At 39.8% G+C, this 24,583-nt stretch overlaps 1 protein-coding gene across 2 annotated transcripts in view; it reads right to left on the bottom strand.

Moving 5' to 3' along the window:
* MTA1 (metastasis associated 1) overlaps positions 1–24,583 on the bottom strand; it is an 85,603-nt gene that overhangs the window by 50,783 nt on the left and 10,237 nt on the right. For both annotated transcript variants that reach the window (XM_050900878.1, XM_050900879.1), the window contains exons 2-5: positions 15,642–15,709; positions 13,117–13,210; positions 4,901–5,027; positions 4,658–4,721 (exon numbers count right to left, since the gene is read on the bottom strand). In XM_050900878.1, the coding sequence (XP_050756835.1) occupies positions 4,658–4,721; positions 4,901–5,027; positions 13,117–13,210; positions 15,642–15,709 (353 nt within the window). The remainder of the gene's footprint in view (positions 1–4,657; positions 4,722–4,900; positions 5,028–13,116; positions 13,211–15,641; positions 15,710–24,583) is intronic.

Genomic DNA, 24,583 nt, shown 5'->3' with positions numbered 1-24,583 from the left:
GGCTCATTTTCCCTTTCCCCATATTTCTGTGTCAATAGCAGGCACGCTGTTTAAATACATCTCATTTCATGCTCACCTCATTTTCCCTTTCCCTATATTTGTATGTGTCAACAGCATGCAACAAAAATTAGGACAAAACCAGCATCAGTTTCAAGCCCTGTTCATCTTCATGAAGAGGTGGAAAGGGAAAAGAGAGTCTCCCAATCTGTCATACAAAGCTCGAAAAAGGAAGAATCACTCTGAATTTCCCCAGTAACATGGCAAAAATTCTGTGGGCTAGGGCTTCAAAGGTACATACTAGTTCTGTTCCCCAGCCCTGCACATTACACATATTAATCTAAGACTGATGGCATAGAGGTAAGGTCTCCTGTGTTTTCTTTACATGTATAATGCATCCAGCATCCAATTATGGAATGTAAGTGTTAAACATGGTAAGTCTATATTTTCTGCTCTAATTTTAATAAAAATCAGCATTTTTCCGGGAAGAGATCAACATCTATGGAAGGAAGGAAAAAAGCCAGAAAAGTGCCAAGCAAGCCAGCCAAACCTGCTCTGCTACCTAAGAAAGCTACTGCACAAAATGGTATCATGTATGCAGCACAGCACAAGAGGTAAGACAGGAATTCACACCAATCTCCTCCAGCAGAAAACATGCCATTTCCCCACCGTGAAAGCGTGAATTCCAAGGGCAAGAACAACCTCATGTTACGTCACGATAACAGGATAAAAGTCATACCTAACACTTGGCAAAATGCTGTTCCAACACCCAGCCAAGTCAACTGGAAGGGTTGTCTGTGGTTGGGTTTGGGGTGAGGGATTTGGTTGCATCCTAAATGAATAACATTTTTGACAGAATTGATTCCTACTCCCACAGGCACCAGGGTCAAATTACATCAACCTACCAACAGAAGAGAGCTTCAGAGTATATGAAAACTCATTTATATTATAGCTGTGTAAAGAAATCTGGGTCTCTTGCTCCCTAACATACACAAAGTTCAAGATATTACAATATTTTGAGAATGTATTGTTGCATAAATAAAACATAGGAAAAGCTTTTGTCTCGCAAGCCTCCATGTTATAAATACAGTGTTTTATTTGTTCCAGCTCCAAAATACCTAACCATAGGGCAAAGTATATGCAGTGCAACATTAATGCTTTTCAGGCATGTTGCCCAGCAAATACACAAACCAAACACTGTAGTATAACAACACAGTGGGCCCCAAGGAAGGCCAGTTCTACAGGCAATTTCTTAACACAGTCTTTCTTGGCCAGGGAAAGTCATTCATCGTGGAAGGGTTTTCTCCCATGGTATTTGACTGTTAGAAGCCCTATCGCTTCTCTTTTATTGACTATCACTATGAATTTTCTCCACAAAGCAAAACCCATCCTTCTCTACCAGTCTCAGGTCATCTTGTTATATCTTGTCCAGTTTTGTCTTGAATCAAGCAGGTTCAACGAAAGAATTAAAAGCCCCTGGGCTCTTCTCCCCAACCAGAGCCTCCTCAACAGAGAAAACATGGAAGTTTAGGGGCTCAAGTGTGAATACAAGACAAACTGTAACCCCCAGAGGTAATGCAATACCACTACCATCTTCCCCCATAGAAGCATGAAATTCAGCTCATGCAAACTAACTGGGATTTCTGAAAACATTAATAATGTCAGTTTAGTGCCAATGCAAACTATAGTCTAAGGAACAAAGCAGATCCTTGTATACTCTAAAGCGCGTGTGAACTCTTGATCACCACTACATGGCAAGAACAATTTTTCAGAAGGGTTTCACAAGAAGAGTGATGTTCACAACAAAATAACATGGCTCTTCAAAATCCTCCATGCTCATTTTCGCTGTCAAAACTGTGTATGCTGAGTTTGCAGTGGTGAAGAAAAAGAAGGGTTTTCTCTTTTAATTTCAGATCCCACAAAACATCCAACATGTTTGGAAAAATTAAAATGACCTGCCAAGAGTTAAAATTAAACCATGACTTTCTACGTCTCCAAAGTGTTAGACAGACACATATGCTCAGACCTTCCCTGCCCAAGCCCCTAAGCTACCTGTAGCTATAGCCAAGAACCAAAGCCACTAAGAAACTGCAGAAGAACTGGAAAAAGAAAACAGGTTCAAAGTGAAAGCCCAGTACAGAAATAGTGCTTAGTTCATTACAGCTTGCAAACTTACTTTCATTAAGTCAGTTTGGGTGAGGGGGGGAAATATATTTTAAGTAGAGAGGTTTGGGGTTTTGGGGGGGGGGGGGGGGGGGGGGGGGGGGGGGTGTTACCAAAAGGAACAGAAATGCCAGACATCTGCCCAGCAGGCAAAATTCACACAAGCCTCTGGATATATCCTAGCAAAGCACTAAAATAGATGGTACATACAAAATAGTTTCCTGCAGAATAGGGAAACCTAATGCTTTTGCCATAACTGGCTATGCCCTTCTCTTGATCTCCGTGGGAATTCAGTATCTACAGGAAATTCAGGTTTTCCAGTTGCTTTTTTTCTTTTTCTTCCTATTCCTCACTCCTACTACAAACCCAATTTTGCCAGGCACAGTAAAAAAAAGTCAATGCTGGTCCCTCTTCAGCCTGCTCTCTGAATGTAACAGAGCAATCTTCCTGAGGAAGATGACAGAGAGAGGGTGGAAGGAGGAAAACAGAGATAACACAAATGTAATTTTGCTATGCTTACTATCACCCTAAAAATTTCTGTCTGCAAGTTTAACCTCCTTCAAGGCAGACAGCCTTGGGCTGAAAACCTACTTTTAGTGGTCATAGCACATAAGAAATCAAATGACAGATTCCCTAGAACTTCTTAGGCTTTATTGACAGAAGCCATGTTAAAAAAAAGAAACACTTTGAAAGCAAAGAACAGATTAAGAACGGGGCGGGGGGGGGGGGGAAGAGAAACAGTTCAAAACAATACCATCCAGTGCTAAGAATTCACCAGACAACAACTATCTCCTTTTCTTAATCTCTTTACCCTCCACCCAAGCACATTTGTGTTCCTGAGCTTAATTTCTTTACCATCTGTCCAAGTTAGTTTGCACCACCGCAAAATACCACGCTAAGTGACAGGACACATTCAGGGAACTCTCTCATTCTGTGAAATCTCTAAGTGCCTGCTCAGTTTTAAAAATAACCTGCAACACTCATCTTGCATTTTTAGAGTTCAAAAGGATGAAAAAAAGAAATCTCTTTCTATTCCTACATCTGCAACCGAGCAGTTGCATGATTAGAGGAAGGCAGCTCCTTTCTCTGTCTCAATGTACCTACCTGCAGCATTAGCGATAATAAAAATGTGTTGGGAGCAATCAAGAATGAACACTACTTAAAAGGTGAGTACTAGTAAATCCAAAATAATTTGTTTGATTAACTTTTACTTTCAAATTGGCATATCCTAGGCCGCTAGCTGGTTACAAGCATTTCTGAATACAACGGCCCTTGTTTGATGCGCTGCCATTTGGCAGCCCTGAGCAGACTTGACATGTTTTTGGTTTCACATTCCAAAGAGAAACCCGACTATTTAATTCCTGTGCTTTGTTTAAAATTCTCTTAAACTAGAGTATCAGATTAAAATTAATCTTATGCTTAAATAAATACTAAAGAAAGCTAAAAAAGCATTTAAAAAGAAAGCCCAACTATGAGACAGACTACAGTATGCTCCTTGCAAAAAAATGACCTGTTTTCCCCTTCTTTCTTAAAGGCCAGTAATGACCGTTACCCTACTGTTTTTAATTACAAGATTTCCTCTGTAGTGTAACATTTTAATGTTTTCAAATGCAAATGTAATGCTTGTAGACGTATTCAAATAATAACATACTGAAATTCTTTGCTAATCTCCCAAAGTAAAGCTCCCAGATTGTCAAATTCCAAGACTGTCTAACCCAGCTGGCAGCCAGAGGTCTAGCCACAATTAAAGGTATATAAATATATTTAAAAGAATTACAATAGTAATTTTTAAAATCCAAAGATACCTGAAAAAGTAAATCCCAAGATTTATATTCTGAATAGTGATTAACAGTGCAAGACAATTCAGTTTCAAGTGTTTGGTTTGAGGTACCAGGTACCAGGTTTTAAAGAGCCAGATTGGGTAAACTTCTGCAGGACTCGGAAGTTAACTGACAAGCAGTTTTTCAAGGACCTAAGTGTCTGTGGTGGCATATGAAGGACTACAGATAAATATTTTGAACAGTGAACTCAAAAACCAGGGAAGTAAGCTCCTCAGAAATCTGAGGCAAGATCAAGCTTAAACCGTAGTAACACAAATCTGTAAGATTTCAGGATAAAACAAATATATAGAAATACAGCTTGCTGCCTTGCTCCCTCTTCTACAGCTACGGCACCTCCCACCCTGTCTTGTCTAGGGCATGAGCCTCCAGGTTTGAACTTTCAGACTGCCAGGCTGACGAGCAAGTAGGGCTCTCTTCACAGAAGGAGAGGCAGCTTACCGTCACGAGGATGTAAACAACAGGTCTAGCCTCTAGATCCACAAAGTTTTGTATCAGAATGAAAACTGTATGGAGCCTAAAGCTTCCCACTGTCAATGCCCAGTATGTGTAGAAATGAAAGAACCACTTTCTTTTTAGAAAACTTGCGAAAAGCCACCAATCCTAAATTGTGCCAGAATAAACTGTTCAAGCTTGACAAGTCACAAAATGGTTCATACCTCCCGTTCCAGATATGATTTAAGGGATTCTGTCTCATTTAACAGAGTAACGCTGCATTTGCCTCTAAAAAAAGAGAAACACATTTTATGAAAAAACATCTTAAATGTTTTGTGCTCAAGTGATTCACAAGATGGTATTACTGAAGTTGTACACAGAATTTAATCTTACATTGAAGAATACTTGAATAATAATAATGCCATTTGGTTTTTGAATAAAAAGCACTGGAAGAAAACAGTCATTACCTAATGTGTGTGGCTGGCAGAGATTCCAGCTGTCGTGAGAGAAACAACTCACGATGTCGTAGTTGATGCTTCTGTTTCTCTGGTAAATCAACCATTTCTGGATTTTCCATCTCTTCTTCCATTTCTCCTAGTTATAAAGAGACAAAATTGATCATCAAGAACAGTGCAAGTATTGATTCTGAGCCAATCAGGATGAGCTGCTCCAAAACCTTTGCTAAATAATACACATTATTTAGACTAAATCTAACTTTATCTGAATCCTCACATTTCAGCCAACTGAACAATTAGATAATTAGTATAGATCCTTTAAATCATGCCTGTGAAGAACTGTATGTATTCACCACTGGGATCAAAGCATTCCAGGTACACACAGGTCACACTGGCTCATCGAGCTGAAAGTCACACAAATCTGCTACCAACAGACAAGCTCTGAAGAGAGCTGCTCTCGGAGACCATCACTGCACTGTTAGATTCATCAGGAGGAAGCTGACACACGATGACCGAGGCAGTAAAAGCAAAGTCTTTCCTGTTTGCCAGGTGTCAGCTATCTTAGACCCTATTCCTCTTTCAGGATATCACAGACTGTCCCATCCCAACTTCAACAGCTTTTGCAGGAAATGCCCACTGAAAAGGTTAGTTTCTTTAGTGTATTTTATCCTCTTCACCCCAACCACAGCCAACAGATCACAGTCACAAGATTTACTGGAATGTAACCAAGTGCCTAAGGCCAGTCTTGCAATCCCTCCTACCCTACCACACCACATGCATTTGACTGCAATACTCCTGCATTTCAAAAGCTTGCTTTATTCTGCAGTCAGGATCCACCATCTCTGGCTTTGAGCTATCCAATCTCCATCCAACCAGTTTTTAAATGAATGCCAAAGTAACTATATGAAATCACATCCACACTGATACACAACTGATCCAAAACATCTCTAGGCACTTTTCTTGTAAGAAATAAATTATTAGTATGTTTTGTGTTCATTAGCAAGTATCTTGTCAATTATGCAAGATAAAGCTGTAAAAGGCAAAATGCTCCAAAAAAAGCTGCAAAGCTTCTCCATGATGAAGGACTGTGAAAGAAAACATCAGACCTTTTCCTTCCCTAAGAAATTAAGGCAGTTACTGTATTTTCCAAAACCACGGGAAAAGTTTCCCAGACTGGACTAGAATGAGCTGTAAAGTCTCATACATGAATCGTAAAAATCTAATTTTATGGCAGCAGTACTCTCAAAGAGCAGACTTATGCCTGCAGCTTAATTCAACAATTGTTGCCAAGAAACATTTCTAGTCAGAAACACATACATGCACAGTTATGATTTATATACCCTTAAGATTAGTTAACTATAATCCTCATAGTTATCCCAAAATAAAGCAAACAGAAAGGAGAGATCTTCATTTTATAACACACTAAAATTGCATTTAGTTTTAAATAGGCCACCATTACGCCAAAGGGGGTGACAAAAAATTATGTACCCTTCAGGTTCCCCACAATTTATCACTGTTTTACTGTCCTGGAAAAAGACCTGTGGTTTATATGCCCCTCAGGTAAGCTGCTCCAGCAAGGAAGGAAAAAAATAGCATAATTAAACCAGAGTGCAACATACAATAGCTCTTATACCACGAGCTGTTAAGCATACAGCAGCATGCACTTACATTTGAATGTTTTCCTAGGAACTAGAACACCAAATTTACATTTGTGCCACAGTTTCATGGTTCTGCAATTTATTTACTGAAGTGGATTCTGTTTTAGTTGAAAATTAATATTGTGGCTGCTGACCTACACTATAAATATACCAGCAGCAATCCACAAACAAGTCAGCAAGTTCCAAGCTAGCTTGCCTAAAAAACAAAGGATGCACAACTGAAAAGGCATTCATGCCTGCACTTACAACAGTTTTTGGAGAATGAGAGTAGTGCACTGTGTAATGCAGGAAAAATACTATAAGGAGCAACCTAAAATACTTAATATCTTCAGTATATTTAATAGCCTAGAGCTTTTAAAAATTACATTTTTTTAAAAAATATATCAACCACTATGTGCCAATCAAATCTACAAACAAAATGAAACCACCCAGCACAACCAAGCTAATCTCGGGCACTGCATCCCTTCAGGTAGGCTCGTCTTCCAACTAGTGTTTTATTTATGTGTTTAGCTTTTGTAATAAGATAAGGTAGGTGGGAAGCACACATTTTCTTCTTATGCCAGCTCTGCTATGCACAGCCTTTCAAAATAAAAAAGCACAATACTTTTTTTCTTAAAAAAAGACAGACATTTCTACAGTTAATGAACAACTCCCTTCCTCTCCCCCACCCCTGCCCGGTAAAATTGTCATAGTTCCCAAAGACAGAGGTAGGAATATTCCAAGAAATAACAAATAAACAAATCTACACAAGCATCTTCCCTCCTTTTTCACACCCATGATTTAGTACTGAAGAGAATGAACCTGGCAAATGCATTTGGAACCAAGGGAAGGGGGAGAGAATACAGGGCTGGATACAGCACAGGAACCTCTCTGCCTCACTGAAGTCATGCAAAAGTGTCTTTGACAAAAACTGTAACTAATACCACCTCACCGCCTCTGCGCAGACAGCACAGGCTTAAGTCAGACTATAAATGGCAACAGGGGCTGGCCCAGCCTCAGGTTCCAGGACAAGCCTTTCTGACACATCTGTGTTTCACCCTCCTATAGCTCAAGCACTCAAGCTCTAAGTGAAGCAGACTTCATCCTCGAGAATGGTGGCCCCTGAGAAATAAGGACCATAGTCTTAAAAAAAAAAAAAAAAAAAAAATATATATATATATATATATATATATAAAAGAAATCTTTTCAGAAAGACTTGCCTGCATTTTTTACAGTACTGCAGAATAAGTGGTATGGGAACACAGTAGGTGCAGTATATTGGGACTTCAATGCTCCCATAAAGCCTTACTTAAAAATTAATCTCTCTGCTTGATAGATGTGCTCGTGCAGATTTAAAACTAAACATTTAGTCTTAATACAAACAGTAATACATCAGCTATGCAGAAGTAGCCAGTGGAATGCTGCAAGGAGTGTATTAGATTAAGTATTATTTGATATTCAATGACAGTATCATTAATAGCACATTAACAAAGCCTGAAGACGACTTACACTGGGAACAAGAGACAGGCAGATTGGACACAAACAGCAAGACTCATGTGAAAGCGAACATATACGGGGAAAAATAATTAGAAAGAGTAAACTTTGAGGTGGCAGGAGAAACCTAAGAGGCAGTAAGTGTAATTTAAAATGACTGGGTGTGTGAGATGCGAAATTAAACATCAATATTTGCTAGACACTAGAAAGAATAGCAATTTGCTATAGATCAGATTGGGCGCTCTACAACATCAGAGGTCGAAAGCACCAGCCCTTCTCTGCATTCTAGGTGTTGTGCAAGTAGCTACATGGCAGAATTCGGAAATGCACAAAGGGAAACAAGATACAGAAATTAGGTTTAGAGACCACAGTAGGTTGTCCAGCTTAGCAGACAGCCTGTAGGAACAGAAGAATTAGTCAGCATGGTTATCACTAACAAAAAAAATGTAAAGAAAAAAAGAAAAAAAGTGGGGTCAAAACATTGGGAAACACAGTAAAGCCAGTGCTAGTGACCTGCACAACAGCTCCTTCGGTAGCGAAGGAAGCTTAAACTCTTCGTGCTTTAATAGCTCAACTAAACAGCTTGGAAGGACATTATAGAAGTGTTACATTTGAAGAAATGAACAATACAACACCACATTCCTTCTCCCAGGTCCAGTTTCAAATGGTCTATATTAAGCCTCAGCCTTATTAATTTTCTCTCTACCAAAAACCAGATACTGATTCATAGCTATAGAAAACAGGGTGAAAGTTTTAAAAAAATAGAAATCCTTATACCTTGACACTTCCGAAGGAGTTTGCTACATTATCAAGACATCCCACTATGATCCCTTCCAAAAACTCCTTGTGATCATCTTTTGCAGCCATGGCCACTGTTACAGGTAGCATACAGAACAAACAGACACTATTTTGGACACTTAGCATATCTTTCCTCACTGCACCACACCCAGAAGAGAAAAAACAGTTTCCTCCTCTCAGTAACAACAGAGTCAAAGTGTCATTAGTGGATTAATGAATTTGACTCCTCTTAAATCTGCATCTGTGGTCTTGGGAAAAAATGAAGGAGAAGGGGAATAAAATGGAAGAAATAAATAAAAAGAACTCATTTGTGAAGCTATTGTCAAACCGTATTTAGACTGGTGTTATCTAAAATTAAATAAAAAAAACAAAAAACAAAGACAAACCCCAAAAAACCAAACCAAAAACTCAACAGACCCCCTACCTGTTTAGGCACGCAGGTCTCAGGCAACTCATGGACTGACTGAGCAATGACACCTCACCGCTGCAAGACATTTATTTTTAGAAGCTTTGGCACTTACAAAACCATGCTGCCATGTGTGCCTGGCACCCAAACATCAGCTGCTGAAAACTAACCATAAACCTGCCAAACCTGCAGGCACTAACTACTCAGTTCTCCAACCACTACCAACTAGTCACTCATTGTTTTACAAATCAGGATAAACATGTTTAATAAAGTGAAAACTGTGGTCATAAGACAGATCACAAGTATCTGGAGATGGCTGGGGATGGATCGTTAGAAGGGAGGATAGGAGGTTGTACTCCTGCTGTTGGAAGTATTTACTCCATTATGTAAGAAACCATGTAAGACATTATATAGAAACTATATAGAGAGAAAATATATAGTCACAGCATCCAACAGTAGCTTGAGGACTAAACTATCTTTCTCACTTCTCTTCCACCAAGTTCTGCCTGCAATCGTGTTTGCATACAATATCTTAAACCACTACAAAGTCTCTGTCTGGGCAAGAACATTAAATAGTGTCCTACTGGTGAAGCAGGTTCATTTCAGAAACAGGTGAAGAAATTCCCTAGAATAATTTGTGAGGTGACTAAAGAGGCTTATGAATAAAAAGTGCTCACAATGTATGGAAGCCATTATAAGGCTGAAAGATTTATAGGACAGCCCAGACAAGCTTTATATCATATGATAAAAATAGTAAGATCACAGATCAAATCCAAGAATCAGGTTGCATACATCAGGTACTAATTTACAGTCACCAATCACAGAATAAGGTGCTTCCAACTCATTTCTCTTTATAAAGAGTTATGAGAAAAGACAACATATCTCAGACTTGTCTGTTTCAGATATCTGATGGATTATACAAGCTAAAGCGTAAGCTTTTTTGTTTTTTCTTTAAACTTTGCAACATTCATTTCAGAATCACATCTTTTTCCTTCCTTTATTGGAAGAGAAAAAAATATTACAAAATATACATATACTTTTTCCATTCATGTTCTGGCCATATCTTCCCATTACTTGGCTCTCTCACTGCATTGATCTCAACAGTAGGTCTAAAATAAAGGCATCTTAATCAGAAGACTGTGAATCCAGAAATGTCTGCAGTCAGAAAGCTCCATTAATCAGCTGAACAAAGGCAGTTAAAAGATCAGCGATGCAGATACGTACATCTACTGCAAATGCATCAAAATGAGGCAACAGGAGACTTTATGGAAATGAACTCAAAGTCAGTGACAGCATTCAGTATCTGTACTAGAATCTTAACATCCACAAAATTTAATTTCATTATATCGTGCAGGATGTAGATATTATTTTTTTCAGAGTAAAGAATGGCTGTCCAGAAGCTTAATTTTACTCTCTTCTCCCTCCTTAAGAAGAACGGAAGCCACACAACAGCACATCTATCTACATAAATGGAAGTCATTTAGTAGCAATTTCATTCTGCACCAGAAAGAAACATACTGGAAAAAATGTTAGTTACTAATGAAATTTACACCAAGAGACAGCCTCAGTTGTCTCTGGTGGCTCTATTAATAGGATTATGCTACAGAAGAATTTTCCTGTCTTTCAAACACATGTGAATATGAACAATGAATTATTTGTTTGCATTAAAAAAAAAAATCTTAAATTTCTTATCACAAAAAGAAATCAGCCTTTGCAGGTTCAAAGAGCATTTATATGGGTTCAAATATTTTTCATTTTCTGCCTCAGACATGCGTTTCTTTGAATCATTCCTACCTGCTTCCTTTACTAAATCTTGTGAAGTGAGACACAGATGAAGGAATCAATAGTCATGTTGTTTACGGTGAAGCTCCTATTAAGCTTCAGTATTCTCAGATAAAATGAGTACTGCTGAAGAGATATCAAAAAAGCTTTGCCTGCTACCACAATTCCACAACACAGCCAAATCTCATCTCAATGCCACATGACCTTTTTTCCAAGGTATGGTTGCAATGGAGGGACTTATTTGGACTTGAATCTACAACAGAAAATACTCAAATTTATCAATAAGGGGCCAGTTTTGCTGCATGTTTCCCCCCATGGCACTACAGCACTGAGAACACAGCAAGACATTATATTCATTGTTAAAATGTCTGATTTAGTCAATCCCCATACAGTACAACTACATACATCTGTATTACACATACATCACAGTCTATTCATATATACACCAAGAAGCACATTAAAAGACAATGATGCTTGGCAGCTAAATCATAATTTTGACATGCCCAGATCTGATTGCTTCTTTTTCATTTATGTATGTGCCTTGAATTACAAGGATTGATATGGCTGTCCATGCTTTTTGCTAAATGTTAAGCAATCTGAACAGCGACATCTCACATACTCCATTGTTCACAAGTAAAAACAGTTTAGTAACTCCACCTGCTTAGTCTTTTTCTCCCTTTCAACATGTCTGGTTTGGTAACTGTCTGTTTTGTTAGTACTGCGTCCATCACCTTGCAAGCATGGGACAAGACGGATGCTGAACTGGCAGAGGAAGGTGTAATGAACATAAATCTAATCCTCACTGGCAACTAGAATGGAGTCAAACAGGCTGGAAGCACCCCAGATAAAGTGCCCAACGTCCTGTAACTAATATGTTGCACTATTTCTCCCCCGGAGATGGATATTCCCCTTGAGAGCCAGCTAGTGCACCATGGTCACCTCCTTTCGAGTTTAGAATGTACAGCTCTACAGTAGCTTCTCAGCTATTTGGGGGGGGGGGTTGGTTTGTTTTTTGGGTTTTGTTTTTTTTTTTTTTAAACCATCTGGATTTTTTTGCAGTATCTTGCCTTACAGATTTATATAGGCAAACATCTAATCTATACTGACACATAACTATTTTTTGTATGCACTTTTAGCATTTTAAAACTGTTTCTATAATTGAGAGAGAACTGTAACACTAAATTTTTGTTTAGAAATAAGCTTCCATATCTACTCAGCTAGGTATCTCACATGCCTCTGATGTCCTTGGGAGAGGAGTAAATGCCAATATAAGTTAACACAACATTCTGTAAAATAATACAAATCAAGAAATTAGTTACACAATGCATACATGCAATGGAGGCCGATGTAAGATAGCATGAACAATCCCCTGAATTTTATGATAGTTTAGTTTCATGCTTCTTTTTTTAACCAGAAAGTAACTACAGTACTCAAAAAAAAGTTATAGTTTTCAAGTCTCCTCTCAGCATAGACACTGTTTTTTTCCCTAACAAAAGGACTCGAAATAGTCAAAATAGTGATAGGATGTCCTAAAATTCAGTGCTTTTAAAGTGTATTTGCTGAGCACGTTCAGATGAAGCTATGTCACTACAAAAAATATTACTAATATTGAAAGTTAAAGAGAATTCCTGTTAGCCAAGTTTCAAGCTGGCCACGTTTCAAGTCTGCTTCCTATGATCAGACTATTTCATTTACTCATAAAGAAAGTTTGAGGGTTTTTTTTTAATCTACTAACCAAACCAAATAATTCATGATAAGTAATGAGACAGGGAGAATACTTCCTCTCATCCCAAAAATTAAGAAATTCACTTCTGTAAAGCAAGTAAGATGTCTTTATTCAGCCCTAACTGAAAACTTCTGTCCTGACCCCACCATAATCAAACCATACACCAAATGAGGTTTTAAAAGGTTTAAGGAAAGGGGGGGAAAAAGGGGGGGGGGGGGGGAGAAAGAGAGAAAAGTCAGCCAAACAAGTAATGCAAATTGCTGAAGATGAGTACAGAAAAAGGACATTTAAGAATAATAATACTGATACTTGTAATTCCAGTATCAAAGTTCTATCCAAGTTTGGCAATTTTGTGTAGAAGCAATCTGAACACAAACAAGCTTACTTGCATGTTTGTCTGCCAATACAATAAGTGTACTCGATATGTCTCTTCTTCTGTAGAAACATACCACCTTTGCTTCCACATTTCCATTGGCAGTCTGAAACAGGAAAAAAGAAAAAAAATTGAGCACAAGTCAAGAACTGAACTGTATGCACCAAACTAGAACCTTCATAAATAATTTGAAATTTTGCACAAGAGCTACACAGCATCACCTTTTAGCACCCTCCAGCTGCACACACGTTATCTAACACACAAACTCCGGTGTGATCCATTCCAGGGTAGGGAAACGGAGTTTGGCCCTTGCCTCCCAATTGTTTCTGCAGGATCACCATTTTCAGCAGTTACAGATGTTTCAAGGGGTGAAAAAAAACACTTACCTGCAGTTACAACATATTAACAAGCCACTTGCTACTTTTCAGGTCATGCCTACATTAAGTAGAATTCAAAAGCATCTTTAAAATCCTAATAAAAATAACTGTGAAATATAACAACAGAATTCAGGTTTAGGCTGTTCTCCAAACTCTGTAGGGCAGTAGGAAAGCAAGAAAGAACCCAGCCATTATTACTTTCACAAAAGAAATCACATAAGGTTTTCTTTCTCTGACAGCACTGGTGAGCTAAACAAGGACGATCACAAAAAAATCATTCCAAAAGGAGAACCAAGGAAGCTGCACCAGACAATAAACTCTACACCAGTGAAAACACACAAAAAAGCCTGAATTTTTGAAAGGTTTGGGATTTTTTTTCTTAAAACTCTTAAAATGAGATAGGTGATCAATCACTTCTAAGATGGCACCTGCCAAATTGTGAAACTGGCTTTATACAAACTCTAGGGGAAATACACCTACTGGTTTGTAACAGCCCCAGCCAATCTACTGTCTCTAAACCAAAAAATAATGAAAATGTAACTTAAAAGAGTTCTATCCTACTACTGAAGAGTCCTTGAAAACCACAATGATGGCACACAGTTTAAGAAACTAGAAGACTAAGATACAAATTCCCCTCTGGGAAGTCTCCAAAAAAGGCAGTGGACCAGCAATCTGCCCACCACAAAACAAAACAAAAAACTGATATACATGCTTGTTGCTAAGATGTGAATGGAGGAAAAGTTTCATCTTTTGTAATACCAGTTTTCCTAACACAAAGGAAAAAAAAATCAGACAATATGTACATGCACAAGTATTTCCCCTTGCAGCCTACCAGTTTTTGGTACAGAGCCTGCAGAATTTCTATCCTTTTCTGTTAAATAATTCAGAACTTTTAAATTTTGAGGAACTAAAATACAAAGGCAGGAGCCATCTTGTTAAAACACAGACACCTACAATGTAGAATTCTCTACTTCATTTAATTGCCCAGGCTTCATTTACACTCAGTGAAAAAAGGCAACACAAGATATACGATTCATTTCAACCTGAAAGACCCATTTCAAAGAACAGGTCAGAGAAATTACAGCTCAAGCAAGAGTTGCACCAAGATGAGAGATCCCGGCTGAAAGTTCTTTTTTCAAAGGGGGAGGAAAAATGAAGGGGGAAAAGAAGAGGGGAAAACAACACTTTCCTAGAAAGTGATCAACAAATCTGCACCCTGCAACTGATGGAATACAGCTATTGATACCTCATGACTATGGAAGAACTTAAGAACTGGGAAGATTTTAAGAACTTGCTCTTGTTTCATTAATGGAAGAGAGACAAAGTATTTCTGCAAAAGACCTCCACTAAAAAGAAGGGTTTACAAGGATGTCCTAGCCTTCAGATTCTTTATTTGTCATCATATTGATAAATCTTTTCTTCCAAGTAACTGTTTTAGAAGGACATGTTTTTCCATCACTGGTGGCTGAGGAAAAAGACCTAATTTTAGTCCGTTAATTTAAATTCAAATCCCAACCACCAATGTTACATTCCTTCCGTATGGGCTGCAATGGACATGCTGGTATTAAACCTGAGAAAGTGGCATGTTTAGGACACAGCTAACTGCTTCCAAACAGTATTCCCTCCTCAACTAGGTAAAATTTCAGCATCGAGGACTTCATCTGGCTTCCCACGTACAAGCTACCACGCTTCCCTTTTAGATCCAATGAAAGGGAGATATGGCAGATGAAATAATAAACTGGCCCAAAGGACCACCAGCAAAGACAAAGTCTGAGGAAGCAGATAATAGCTCCAAACCTTCCTGTTGAGTAAGAGTCTCCCTCAAGAAAGATCAAAGTACAAAGCTCTCCATCCTCTACGCAAACTGTTGTATTATCTTCGCATTGCATGAACCTGGCACGGAATTGAAGAACTGCAGAAATCTCCTGCCCTACAGGTGGGCATAATCACCTTGAGAATGACCTACCGTTGACACTCAGTCCTTTCATGCCAAAGGAGAACAATCTAGCAGGTCTCAAAGCATTCCAGAAAATTATCAGAACAAAAGTATTTTTAAGCTTCTAATTACCAGAGAACTGCTAAAGAATTGTTTTGATTTTAATCAAATCAAACAGATCATAAATTCGATTAACTTCAAAGACTTGATGGAAAAATGTTTACCTTATTGAGCTCTTCTATTCTTCGTATCAAATATGGGTTACTTGAAGAATTTTCGAAGTAGACATAATCTGACAAAAAGAAAAAAGACTCTTTAACACATGAACTGCTAAAAGTCGAATCAAAACCTCACATGTACACCTGTTAGAGACACCATACCAAATTTATTTATTGGCACAAGCAGTATTTCAAATGTTCCTACTAAATCCACGATTTTAAGTGAGGAAATACAAAATCCATGCCAGTATAAGGAACATAAATTAGTGCAACCTGAAGGCAGCAAACTCACTTTGGGGGGGGGGGGGGGAGGGGGGGGGGGAATGGGGCTCTACTGTCAGCCTGGAAAGCAAAGCATATGATCTTCCTTCTCTCTCTGATCAGATTATTTCCACTTTGATCACACTGTTGTCTTTACTTGCTTCTTCTTCTTCTTCTCAAAATCCAGCCACCTGTCACTGGCAACATGTGATCTTTCCTCTTCCCCTCCAGCTCAGCTTACACATACTGCCCATTTACTTAGAATACAAATAGTTTCATTCTTTCTTTCTCTCTTATCTTTTTCTCTACTTCCTGGTCTTTTACACCTATATTATCCTAGAACACCCTCAACAAAACTCCATATAGTAAGCCAAACAGGTCAGTAATACGTGTATTTTCAAGCAGGATAAACATCTTGAGTTACAGGAAGAAAAGTAGTTCTTTACCCAAGGTAGTACCTTCAAAAAAAAATCAGAGAAGCATCAAGGAGTGCCATATAAATTATTTGGTATTACTGAGCTCCAAGCTTAAACACTCCTTTTTACAGGTAAGGAAACAGAAGCTCAACAGTCCTGAACGGACTTAGCCTTTATCTCCCAATACTCCAGAAGCCAAACCCTAAGCCTTAAATGAGGCAAAGAGAGGGCTGAATTCACCTCCCCGCCGCAGCCACCCACCCTCGGGTGCTGACCTTGCATGCAGATCTAACAACGATTCCTTCCAAGACTATCTACTAAATTTAAAACGACTTCCCTCCAGATTTCCCAGCCCATTTGTGTTTGGAGCAAAACACCCGTAGCCCCTGGGCACAACTCGGGTAATCTTCTGCAATGAACACATTAGCATGACGCTCCAACGATGAATGGGTGTTTAGCGGTGCTAGCCTTTTGTAAATAGAGACAACTACTGAAGCTGTTAGCCTCAATCTCCCTGCAATGCTTGTTAAAAGGGCAGGCGGTATCAGAGATACTGTTACCTCCTCCCCAGCCCAGAGGAAGGAAGACACCCCCAAGGGCCTCTGCTCCTGCAAAAGCTGCACCATGAGAGTTAACGATTCCCTCTTATCTCCAGGGTGGCCAGGGAGACACCAGAGCATTCACCCATCACGTCCTACAGCAGCCCTTCCAAATCCCCGTGTAACACCACTCAAGCTCCAGACACCGATTTTTTTTCTGACTCCTGCTTACAGCTCACGTTATCCGTAGGTCTCCCTGGAGTTAAGAGGCCAAGCTACTTGCTACGCGAGACACAAGCTGGGCAAATGACCCAGCAGGAACTGCAGCTTGCACTACCTGCAAACAACTCAAGTGCCCTCATGTCCCTGCAACAGGGCTGGGCTGCCTTAGGAGAGCGGTCACAAGCCAAGGATCCCAGGGGTTACAAACCTAAGAGTGACAATTTAAAAAAAAAAAAAAATTGTTTCCAAGCTCTTGTCTTTCCAAAAAATGTGTCATATGCCACGAGTTGCAAAGACACCTTGACAATGAAGTCTCAATACAGTCTTGGTTGAAGTGATGAGTGACGAGGTTGCAACGCCAATACTCAAACAGTGCACATCTTGGGTTACCTAACCATACATAGTGTAACCAGGGCTAATAAAGCATAGGAACACTACACGCAATTTTTTCTATTTGTGTGCATTCTGTGCTCCAGACCTCTCAGACTGATCATCAGCTATCTTCACACAAACACTCATCTGAGCAACTCCAAAACTTTCTTCCAACCGCAAGAGTCAGTTCCTCTTGAATGTCACTTCCCTGCAAGCTTTAGACTGGAGAATTGATCTCATCTAAGGAATTCAGATTGGACATCTGGTTTGTAGAAAAACAAAGTTCCCAGAAATGGTTAAAGCACCCAAGTAACCAGATCCTAAATTTCCACTCCCAAGCACCCGCTCGGTGCAGCACACCCAATGGGAAACAGCAGGCTCAACATTACTATGACCAACTCTACCAGGAGTCACAAAACCAAATAGATATTTGGCAGCTTCAGCAATAACAACTGCTGACTGACATAACAATGACAGGCATTAAGCAATTTACAGATCAGCAGAGTAAAGAGAAATCTTTTCTCCCACAGCAGAACCACCCATGCCCTACAAGGGCACTGCAGTGGAGGACATGGAAGCTTTGAGGTGCCTCCAAGCTCACTGGCCACCTCTCAACTCAAGGTTCCACCACCTGAAGAAAGGACGAGTCCTTTCCCTCCACCCCTCTCATTACTCCCAAGACAACCAGCTACCCCTCACTTCAGGTAGTTTGGCTGAGGCCAATGCAAAAATCTTACATTTGTGAACACTGTGACTGAAAATTAGAAATGACAACTCAAGGAAATGTCAATCTCTGTCTTGAAAATATAACCCTGTCTTTAATTCCATGGGTTTCAGGTGACCATTACAAATGTTCATAGTTCACATCATTTTTCTAACAGCTTTCTTGTGTGCACATATGTGCACATATTCTCATAGACATGTCTTCTACCTCAAGTGAACATTAACTCAATTTTTCAGGTAACTACAGTTTATTGATTGTAAAGTCTGGCATGGATTTAAAGAAAGTTTATCACAGATGAATGGTTTACCAAAGAACAGCTCACAATGGTATCCAACAGTTTTGAATAATAAAACCCCCAAAACATTGTTTTATTCAGCAGCAGGAACATCCCCAAACCCACACTCTGTGATCAGTAACTGCAAATGAACCTCACACAAAACAGCCAACTGCACACAGCTGGCAGAATGGCAGAACTGAAGCTGTCTCACGGGATGCTTCAAGAGCTGACACATGACACGGTGTAGAGGTGCATACTCAGACCAGTGCTTGATGACTTCATCATGTCGCAAATGCACAGCCCAGTACATCTCATCCATGTTTTAGACTAATCCCACAACCATGCTAAGCATTTCACCAGTAGCTATGCAACTAATGGAGACCTATTTCCCATTACTCAAATTACCTGGAAAAGGGTTTCTTCCTCTCTGCAAGTAATGCAGAGCGCACTCCAAATCACATAAAACAGAATGTGAGCAAATCAGAGGGGAGTAATTTGCATTTTTCATAGAGATTTTAAATACTTACCTAAAATTAAAATGCTATCCTGCACAGAGAAATGCTCGAGTTACTCACTGTTCCACACGTACAAGGAAATTTTAAGTTCAACAAACCACTCTCCAAACTGATGTTTTAGCAGGTGAGAGCACTCCTCTAAAATTGTTCCACAAGGAACAAAACCCATGAAGGCTGGTTTCCTGCACACTGGGTTTAAAGGAGGCACAGCACCATGCTCCATTGACCCCTACGCTCCAAAACACCTCCTTTCCCCTTGAGCAGCGCTTCCCCTTCATCTCCAGCTGCCTCCCATGCCGGGGAAGTGCATCCTTCTCATACTGCCTACCCAACTAATACTATCCTCAGTTTGCTTTCAGGACAGTAGCTACAACTGCACACACGCACATACACATCGGATAATAGAAACCCTCTACAGGCTCCCAACAATCCAGTCGTCAATGGGAGACATCCTGTATGTGCACAACTGCCAGAGTCTCTGTGCCCTGGGCTGAAAGAGAGGATGGGGAAAGAGACAAAATTAACAACCCTCTAAACAACAGGAAGATAGGCATCTCGTCTCCTGCCACAGAACAGGAAGGAAAGAGTCCACTAAAACAAAAAATAAGGTCTAGGGACAGAAAAGTAGAGCCTGATAGTAAGCAAAACAACAAGTCAGACCCTTCAAACACAACAGACTGTCTATCCTTGCTAATTTATTGGCTTTCCTACTTACATGATTGAAGAAAAGGACTAGCCTATCCACTCTGCATCCCGTAAGCACAGCATGTCTCCTTATAAAGAGCAACCACCATAAAACACACGAAGCTCACCCCTTACCACCCAACTGCCTGAACAAAGGGTAGAGATTCAATCCCATGCCTTCACAACAGCTTGCAGCTTAAACTCACAATCCCCAAATTAATCAGCCATGCAGCCACATCACGATCGTAATTAACAGCATCACTCATGCACATTACAGAATTATCTGTGATCAGACTAAAACAATGACTGAGGAGTGTGGCAATACCACAAGACAGTAAGGACCATCACACACATCACCACCTTCTGACTCAAACTCAAGATATATTTCTTCCTCTTGCCTACACTGTTACAGAGCAAAAGTACCTGCATACATAAATCTACCCAAAAAGCCTTTATATCCCATAACATTTTTTTCCTGAAGTTGAGAATATGCATAACTTACTAGAAAGCAATGCTGTATCACACAGGTACTGAACTGCTAGAACACACAGACACAAGCAAACTTGCAACAGTACAGCAGCTAAAACTAGAATGACAGCCTACAGACCACAGAAGACGGAAATTTCCCACAAAGGCAGTAAAATAATTGTTCTCAATTAGCAATAAACATAACAGACTTTCTTTTTGCTCTCATATGCCTTTAAGACATTATTGCAAAATAGCTTCCCCCTCTGCCCTCTTCATGTCAGCTGTTGATTAAGTCTACATCAGTCCATGGAAAAGAAAATCAGGAGGGGTACCACAAAAGAAAGAACACACACTGTCTAGAGGTCATATATTTATAAGATTAGACATGTCTGAGCTACCTAATAACCTTATGGGCTTTTAGGTGATCAAGTTGCAAAAATGCCCAAAAGTATTTTTATCCTTCCCAACTTACATTTGCCTTTCAAGCTACAAGCGCTTTCTGAGGACTGACCTTGCTGAATACTCCCTACCTTACCTCCAGAAAGTCTTACACACTGCGTACTGTGTTAGCCTACAGATGTACTCAGGACATGAGGGAGGCTGAAGCCTTCCTCTTCCCACACTCACTACGGCTGTTGGGTGCAATTCACATTTCCAGACATGTGATAAAGAAGTAACTTCACAGTTGCAAATATTTCTTCTGCCCTATCCACAAAGCTGCTGCCCTGAATTAAAGATGAGCATCAAGAGAGTGCATAAACTTATGATGACCTGCTTACTTTATGACTTCTCTTACGGGAAATATATGCCTCCTCATACTCGGGGTTTCCAATCCAACTTTGGGCCAGTTTCTTTCAGTAAGCTCCAGTTTTCAAATTATTCAGCAGCTTGGTCCTGAAACTGTCGATCACTTTACATTTTGGATACTACAATCCCTCCTGGTCTACATTCTTGTGAAAGAGGAGGCTGGAGAGGCTACACTGGTTTCAGCCTCAAGTCAAGCAATCTCACCTGGCAGAGCCCAGGTCCCATTGCCTTCTGGCTGTTCAAAAAACAGCATCACTCACAGCAGCTGTCACCTAATGAAATGTTTAGTTACAGAGCAGATACAGTTTCAACAGAGAAAGCCTTACCAGCACAATATTTTCACTACCAGAAATGCAAAACTGAAACAGTTGTTTCTGTGGCTATAAGAATTATGAGGTTCAATACACCTAGCAGTATACATGAACCAGGTATTTACAATTAATGTCTTTCACGGATCGACAAAGGTATTAAAGATATACTGTCAGCACAAGTTCAATTCATATTTACTGGACAGCAGTATTAGTGGCTACTGCAAGCACAGGATACGTGCTGCCTCGTCCTCAGCTTGCCACACTACGGGCAACACCACTACTACCACTCAACTCCTTAAAAAAGGAGTGGAAATGGAGCAACAACCCAAACACACAAGCATCTGAAATACCTACAGTCATTTAGTGAGGGACATGGCAAAAGCAAGCACCATCTCCTGCAGAAATCTCCCACTCCATACAGTTAACAGCAAACCATCACTAAATTTAGCAAGGATAGGTTGAGGTACACCAGTTAAATCAAGCTAGCTTTGCTCTTCTGAGCAAAGTGACCAAGTCAAAAGGCTCATGAGGATAGAGATCAAAACAAATAACCCTTGACTGAAATCTTTAACTGGGATACACGTCTCAAAAGGGACCATGCTCATGAGAAGAATCCACTGCTCACACAACATGCTCCTGAGATTAGCTGCCTGGTCTCCATAAAAAGGCTTAGCCACAACAAAACAGGGAAAAATGACTTAAGCAACAGGTTCTCACTGCTAAAGCAGAAAGCCTGGTTTTCACCAACGGATCAAGATTAACACACCACTGCACCACTTCCTTAAGCCCAAAGCCTGCAGTAAACTTCCTACATATAAATTTGCAATGACAGCCCAACTCAGTGCGTGCACATCCATCCAGAACAGCGACTACCCCGTCTCTAACCGCACAGTGAAAACAGTTCCAAGTCAGGTAAAAACAGACAAGGCTTCCTTCAGCAAGGAAGGCTGCCATCCTAAAGAGCTACTGGTCACAGGACCCAGCAGGCTCTGGCAGTCGGTCAAATGTTTTAGGTCACCATCAGGTCTACAGACGTCTCTGTTCAACGAGGGTGGGATGGGTCCACGCACAAGCAAAGTGATCTACAGCCAAATTCTCCTGATGTACTTGCAGCTTCCCAGACTGGAGCCAGAAAACACCCTTGAAGGAACTGTTGCAGCCCTACCCTTCCCTTTATAATTTCCTACTTCAGCCTGGCAGTTAATAGTCTTCACTTGGGAGCTTCTACAGCATAACGCCTCTGCTAGCTCCCATAGCTTTCCAGGTTCAGTAGATGTTGAGAGTTGGCCTACACAGGGCCAACTCTCCAACTCCCTCCAAAATAGCAGTTATGTCTAGTTAATTACATGCTGAAATTAGACATATAGAAAATCTTAATTTACAATGCTGTTTTGTAATTATGTAAAATGTTTGTTTCTCCTATGAGACCAGCCCTTACAATTGAAAGTTGCTTTTACCCTCCTGGAGGGCATGCAGACAGCGTAACAAAGGTGCCTGTACAATCCTGAGCCTATAGGGATGTACTGGGAAGACAACATCCTAGATATTAAAAAACAAATACATCATCATAACACCCGTGTGCCAAGCACTTTAGTGGTGAGCAAGCAGACAGCCTCTCCAGATTCTATCAGCTCATACAATATACTGTAAAACCTCTAAAAAAAAAGAATTTATAGATGTACGTGTACAAGGATATGCAGTATGTTCAGTTCAACTTCCCCTTTCCACCCCTTCTCCAAGAAAAACAACATGACTTGAAAGAGCCCTGGAGCTGTAAAGTGCAGAGTCCGGATACGTGCAAGGAAAGGACAACTTAGTTTCATGTAATAAACTAAATCCTCTATAACGACAATCAAATTCCAAGTATGCATCTACACACATACGCATGCAGAAGCGCCACTCAAGATTGCTTTGTACTAAAGGAAGTTCAGCCTCACATATTCAAAATGCATGGCAGAAGTCCATGTTCTCAGTTTCATCCCAGCTTCTACTCTTATTTTCAATAATAAAATGTAGAACAAGATGCCATTCTGGCCCCCAGCAGTGAGAAGGAAAAAAAAGTGGCAAATTCAGAAATATACAAATGAGAAACCCATGTACTTTTTGCCAAGTCCCCATGAAACACTCAGCTGTACGAAAATGGGTAGAAGCTGATAATCACTGCAAATATCAATCCCTTATTTTATCATACTTTAATATCATAATTTAACTCAGAGTCAGCATGCTTGTAAGAAACAGGTAGTTGATTTTCTTGAGTTTGTTAATACATCTCTTTTTCTAATGGCTAAACTCTTATTTCTAAAGGTAGGTTGCCCTGGAGAATGTGATCAAAGCCATGAACATAAAGAAGCAGGAATAGGCTTTTATCTCCTCACCTTAAAAGTTCCCAAACTGTAAAACGCTCAAGAAACAAGGATTAACTACACATTCATATGGTACACAAAATGTTCACATTGCATTTTCTTCCAAATGTGCAGAACTTGTATCTAGAAAGGGACAGCCAAAATAACTTGGCTGTTTTGAGATGAAACCTACATATCAGTTTTTCTGACTTGCCTCCAAAAATCCAGGTTCAATATTCCCCAAACCATAACCCTGAAGTAGAAGCAATTCATGGCAAGGTCCATGGTAACAGGACCACGGATTATGCACAGACCTATAAAAAAGCTGATACAAACTTTCATCAGTGCAAGCTCTTCTCATGTAGTAAAAGATACTACAAAAAAACCCGAAATAAACCCAAAACCAAACCTCTGAAGGACCTGTAATTGTTACAAACAAAAATTCAAATATCTACCACACAGAACTCTACTCAAGCTAAGAAATATTCTCTACCTTTTTGGAGGAAAAAAACCATCTAAGGTAAAGATATGCAACTTGCTTGGACAAACTGACGGTTGCTTGATCCAGTTTAAACTCTGAAACAGTAAGGGATTTGGAACTTCCCAAAGGTCTTCTGTTCTTTGTTTTCTCTCATGTCAAAGAGGTGAAGAAAAATTCCTGCCCAGCTACCTCCTATCATTTTTTTGCCTGATTCTTAGTGAAACAAGGCTTATGCAACTCCATTATCCATGCATTAGTTCTTCCCTATTAACTCCTGAACCCTTTGTTTGATTTAAAACATTTCACAGAGGGACAGAAGTCTCAAAGATAATTAAGTTCTGATCACTGTTCCCTACCTTAAAAACATAGATACTAAAACTAGAAGAGAAAGCGAGAAAGGTAAGACAGACAATTAGAGATATGAAATGGTTCCCATTTCAGAAACAATTAATAGACTAGGTTTTAAAGCAAATCACTGGAGATTCCACAGTATTTGGGGGAATTATCAAAAGTGCTTGCTTTCTTACAC

Source organism: Gymnogyps californianus, chromosome 8 (assembly GCF_018139145.2).
Source record: "Gymnogyps californianus isolate 813 chromosome 8, ASM1813914v2, whole genome shotgun sequence".
NCBI classification, from domain to species: Eukaryota; Metazoa; Chordata; class Aves; order Accipitriformes; family Cathartidae; genus Gymnogyps; species Gymnogyps californianus.
This window is presented reverse-complemented; position numbering and strand designations above follow the sequence as displayed.